General features: G+C 39.8%; 1 protein-coding gene across 1 annotated transcript; it reads right to left on the reverse strand.

The window, feature by feature from the left end:
- Positions 1-245: 245 nt before the first annotated feature.
- On the reverse strand, positions 246-4,516 carry NPY5R (neuropeptide Y receptor Y5). The gene is made up of 2 exons (XM_009989511.2): positions 4,484-4,516; positions 246-1,586 (listed from the first exon to the last, which is right to left on the reverse strand). Exon 2 carries the CDS (start codon positions 1,575-1,577, stop codon positions 246-248), a length of 1,332 nt encoding a protein of 443 aa, XP_009987813.1. The 5' UTR covers positions 1,578-1,586; positions 4,484-4,516.
- Positions 4,517-5,556: the final 1,040 nt, after the last annotated feature.

The raw sequence follows: 5,556 nt of genomic DNA on the forward strand, positions 1-5,556 counted from the left end.
AGGGGGGTTGGAACTAGATGATCTTTGAGGTCCCTTCCAACCCTAACCATTCTATGATTCTGTGATTATATGATTTCTGCCTAATGCAAGAAATACATGCAGCTATAGAACTATCCATTTGCACAAAACACTACTGATCACAGCCAAGTCAGACAAACTACACTAATTTGTATTTTACAGCTGTACATGTCAGTAGGCTTGAAATCTAAACTTGTTTGTTTTGTTTTATCTTGGGGCGCATAAAATCATGGTATTTGGCAGCATGGAATAAGAGACATTAAATCAGCTTTTATGCTGTTGTTAAGGAACCCATAGAGGATGGGATTCAAGCAGCAGGACATCATACCCAGTAAATGGCATATGCAATATACCAATTTAAAATGTCTATTAGAAATGAGAGTGGCATTAAAATCCGTCACAATGTGGAAAAGGTGAAGAGGCATCCAACTGAAACCAAAAACTAGGATTAACACTGTCAGCCTGCAAAAAACTCTCCTAGATCTTGTCTTAATTCTGATGATGGATCGGGATACCGTAATCATGTCCTGGATCTCTGTATTTTCTTCTGGTTTCATCTCAAAACAGATAGGTATCCCAGGGATGAATTTACTGGAGGAAGTGAGCTGGCTTTTTTCTGTGCCAGAGGTTTCTGGGAGGTCTCTGGAATGAGTATCCTGATGATGCCTTGAAATAGCTGGCATCACACTTGAGGTCTTTTTACTGTATCTTCTGTGGTGCTTTCTGCCAAAGGTGCAGCTCCATCTGGAACGGCTGGAGGGCTGCACCTGTGTGCCGGTACTCTTAGAGGGATGAAGTGTTAGATTTATCATCTCCTTTTCTTCAAACTTACTTTCCTTGCTTGACAGTCTGGAACTTATGCTCCTGCAGACGCTGGTGTGACTGGCGGTTAAACACACCAGGGGCAATATATACTGCATGAACAACAAGGCTATTGTAAAGGCAATTCTGTAGGAATCGGAAGGCCATGACTCAATACACAAGAGCCTGTTCTCCAGTGCCTCTAAATGCAGAGTTTTGCTGAGATCCACAATTCTGTGGAAAACTGGCAGAGGAGAGCAAATGGCAAAGCCAAGGGCCCAAATGGCCACTATTAAGAAATAGCCTTGCTTTGCTGTTAAATTGCTAGAAAGGGGGTATTTTATCATACGGTACCTGACTGCAGCAATAGATACTAACATTAAAGTCGAAACTAGAACTGACGTGCACTGGAGGAAGGGCATGACATGGCACATGATAGTGCCAAACATCCATTGGTCAAGCAGGATGGATGTCAGTGTGAAAGGTGAACAAAACAGCACAACTAAGATGTCAGAAAAGGCCAAGTTACCGATAAGAATGTTTATTATTGTCTTCTGCTTGCGCTTCAGTAGAGCCGTTAGTATAAGCAGGTTTCCCATAAAGCCGGCCAGACTTACAAGTGTGTACAGCCCAATAAGAAAGTACTGTATGTCGTCAACACTGCTCTTATAATCTTCCCAGGCAGAAAAATTCTTTCTGGTAGCAGAGGTGTTCTTGGCAGGTGTCCTGTTGTTATGGTCTTTGAATCCTAAATCCATTTTACAGTCCTGCTTAGAACAAGAAAGGCCTTAATTAGCATCTGAAGGAAGGATGATACTGGTGTTAATTAGAATGTAAAGGAACATAAATTTACCTTATATCACCTTAATGCAAATAAATTACTGGTGGTGTTATTCTACTGTGAGGCAGATCCTGCGTAACTTCAGGTCAACACGAATTAGTTTCGTACCTTTTATCATGTGGCGTTCAGCACACCCAGGGCTCCTACCCAGCTGCTCACATGGGATGATGACAATTTAAGGTTCTGCATCATGAAGCTGGCTTTTAACTATGTTTTGCTATAGACCATATTGTCAGCCTTCCCATGAGGGAGCAGTTAGCTACAAAAGCTATCCATTTAGAGTCGGTGAGATTACTCATCTGAATAACAGCTCATTGATATGAGTAAGGAAATTACAATCACCATCTGGGCATGTGCCTAATCATTACCTGATGGCAAATTATAATGAGAGCACCTGAAAATATATGATGTGTTGACATATTCTAATAACTACAGTAGTGTTTCTTACCTTGCTCGTAGAAAACTGACACAAAATGGGTGAGAGCTTTCAAAGAGGATCCATTTATAAGGAGATCCACTGTTAGCAATCCAAGATGGAATTCCTAATGTGGTGCATATACAAACCATCTTCTACTAAGTGTTGAACATATTTTAACTGTTGCTCAAGCAGAGAGGAAAACGGCCTACAAAACACCTAAAGTAATTGGATGTAATACAAAGAGGATAGTGTTAACTGGAAGCAAACCCCGCATAGCCATTTGGAAATCCAGGGAACTGCTAATTGTTCAGCACAGTAACATCTAACGTTAAAACCTAGCTGACCACGAAGTTATTCTGCCTACAGAATCTTCATGTATTAGTCTTCATTTAAGAAGAAACAGAAAGACAAGAGAATTCAGTCTAAACTCCAGTTTACCTTAAACACCTGCATGTACTAAAGTTTCAAAGTCAAAATTCCCCACAGTGCCAATGTCCTGTACAAAATTGCTTCATGTTTAGAAATCTTAGGCAAGACAAATAAAAAGACTAAACAAACCTACAACATACATAAATTGAGCAGAAGGCTAAACTTGTCAACTAAAAGGCAGGGCTCTTCAAGAATGTAGCTGCCCTCAGTGAGCTGTATCGTGCTGACTTCAAAGTGCAATAATATCACTGGGTCTCCTCTACACTTGCAGACGTGCTCCTTCCTTCACATCACAACATATGCGTTCCTACTGTCGGGTGCCAAGGGAAGCTGAAACCATGAAGTACCCTCAGAGCATTCACTGAGAGTGTGTTGTGATGGGAAGGTCCCTCATGTAAGACTAGAAATGCTTATTAAAAAAACAGTAAGATATTGCAAGTTTTGGTGTCTTGCAAGTAATGTGTTGGGAAGAGGTGAAAAGAACTAAGCCTTGCCAACTTCTCGCAATGTTGAGTTAAAGCTCTTTTTAATAGCTGAAACAGAAGAATTGGATACCTGAATTTAGATAATCTAAATACTATAATTGTGTGAGTACGAGCAGGGTGGCATTAATGCAAATTATTTCTGTTTAATTTTTCCCAGTCTCTAATGAAATGGTGGAAAACCATATAACAGACAAACACTGCTATCTGAGGCTACCCTTGCCTCTAGACCAACTTCAAAGAAACAGACTAGAGATTCCATAAGTGATCCAATCTATCTACTTCTACATTGATGCTATCAGAAGTTTTCATTTTGGTGGGCTTCTCTTTATACAACTATTAGCTGAAGAAGCAAATAGTTCTGAGTTAATTTCTCTGAGTTGCTAGTAATCATCTGAAAACAGTATGATCTGCAGACCACAGTGCCTTCCAAAATGAGCTGAAATTTCTTTCTATTCTCTAGACTCAATATAATTTTTGTCTGAGAAAAAACACAGCAGGGCTCTGCCCTGGATAAAATATGTTCCCCTACCTCAGGCTTATGAAATTATGTCCCTGTTATGTCATACCTGTATCATTTTTTTCCCCTTTCTTCAGCATGGAGGAGTGATGGGTTTTGCTACTACTGATGCTTTCGCAGATTTCAGTGTGCACGCATCGGTAATCTGCAGACTCTCTTTTGATTCATGAAAGTCATTTCAACTGCATGTTGCATTTCAGTATGAAATATTATCTGCCTAATATTTTCAGGGTGAACATTCTATTATCTTTGCACTACCACATTAATCTTAGCTGAGAAGTATGTAGGAAAAACCTTTACATATGACTGAAGAGTTAATAATGAAAAAGCCATTAGTGTAATTTTGAACAATTTTCTTTTTGCTTGGACACCTTCCTTTTCTAGTTTATATCTTGTGCAGATTGAGAGAGCATTATTAGTTGAGTATCCCATTGCCTGACAGCAGGTTTGAAACCAATCAGGAATTATTTGAGAAAGGGAAACGAAACTTCTACCGGAGAGCTCGATCTGTCCATATCTTGGTTACTAACCAACCAGTCATTGGCTGAGAATAGGAGGACTGATGAAAAAGTGGGAAGGCAATTAAGTAACACCTTGAGATTCAAAAAACCTCAAAAACTCTTACAATGCTCTCAAAGTGATGATGACTGTGAAGGAAGGAACTTTTAATTTATTATGTGTGTCTATATATGTAAGTCTTTGCCAAGAAGGATGATTCTGTATGTTCTATTTTAACTGATACTAGGTTGAAGTACTAACCTGTAAAGAAGAAACAAACTGCAGATGTTGTTTCTTTCTCAGAAACCTGGAGATTAGGATTGCTCTTAGAGTATCCACAGGTATTTTCAGTAATGGTTAAATTCCCACATATAGTCATACCTGTCTGAAGGTCATACTGAGTATTGACAACGCATACTAATGTTTAAGTTACAACAGCAGCTATGTATGTATGAAAGTTTTGTTGATCCATGTACCAAAACTGCAGCTTCCTCCCTAGACTTCTGGGTGATATTGGCTGAAAAGGTTGATCATAGGTCATAGGTTCATTGGTGCATGGAGAAAAAGCAGGCATTCCTACTAGTGGAAAACGCTCTCTATCTAGTCAGTCATTCAACTTCAATGATGTGCTACAGTCTGAAGAGAAATCTGTATATTTTCATTCAATTTTGCTTAGTTTTAATCAATGGATTCTATGAACAGAATTTTAAAAAATCTGTAGGTTTCACTGTTATTTCTTACTGCCACTTTCACCTTTGGATGACAAAGTGAGAAGGAAGAGGCTCTCAAGTCAGATGCACCATAATTATTTTCTCTTCTAGAAATTTATATTCCATACAGTTAATGCTAAGACTAGGGCCAAGGTACACAATTTTATGTGTTGTTACACTGGAACATGTTTATTAAGTGAATGTTTACTGAGTTCCTCTCCAAAATTCAACTGAAAGATTGTTGCCGAGTTGTGTGGATTTCTACACCTTCTTGTAAAGCTCTTGCAGTATGGCTTTAGTGGAGTTGTTCATCGTGTTTTTAATAGAACTCTTTAAAAACAAAAAGTGGATATGTTGGTTTTGTTGAAGTGGATACATTTTGTTGAGACACATCAATATTGAAGGATCCTAGCAGGAGTGTCTCCGAAGTCCAGCATGGTCTCTCCAGCTCCATCCCCCTCAGCTATGGCTGCCTTCTGCCCTGGGTGAGAGCTGAGCAGGCACCATCTCCTCTATCACATATCCTGACTTCCATGAAGCAGGAGCACTGGAAGAAGTCACGTCATGCTCTGGCCAGGCCCTGGCTGGATGCTCAGGGCACCACAGGAGTCTGCAGTGCACTGCAGCCACTTCTGCACCATCTCCCTACCGTCACAGTTCCAGAGTGTCAGAAAGACACAGAGAGAGGGAACAAAACTACGGTCAGCTGGTTTCGACAGGGAACTGCTGTGCTGACAGACGTTCTCTTCGCAAAATTCCTGAAGAGAATTTTATTTTCATTTTGGATGTGTGAAATAAAAGCAGACTTTCCCCAAAAAATTTCAAAAATTGCCAAGTTG

The sequence above is a fragment of the Tauraco erythrolophus genome, chromosome 5 (assembly GCF_009769465.1).
Source record: "Tauraco erythrolophus isolate bTauEry1 chromosome 5, bTauEry1.pri, whole genome shotgun sequence".
Lineage (NCBI taxonomy): Eukaryota > Metazoa > Chordata > Aves > Musophagiformes > Musophagidae > Tauraco > Tauraco erythrolophus.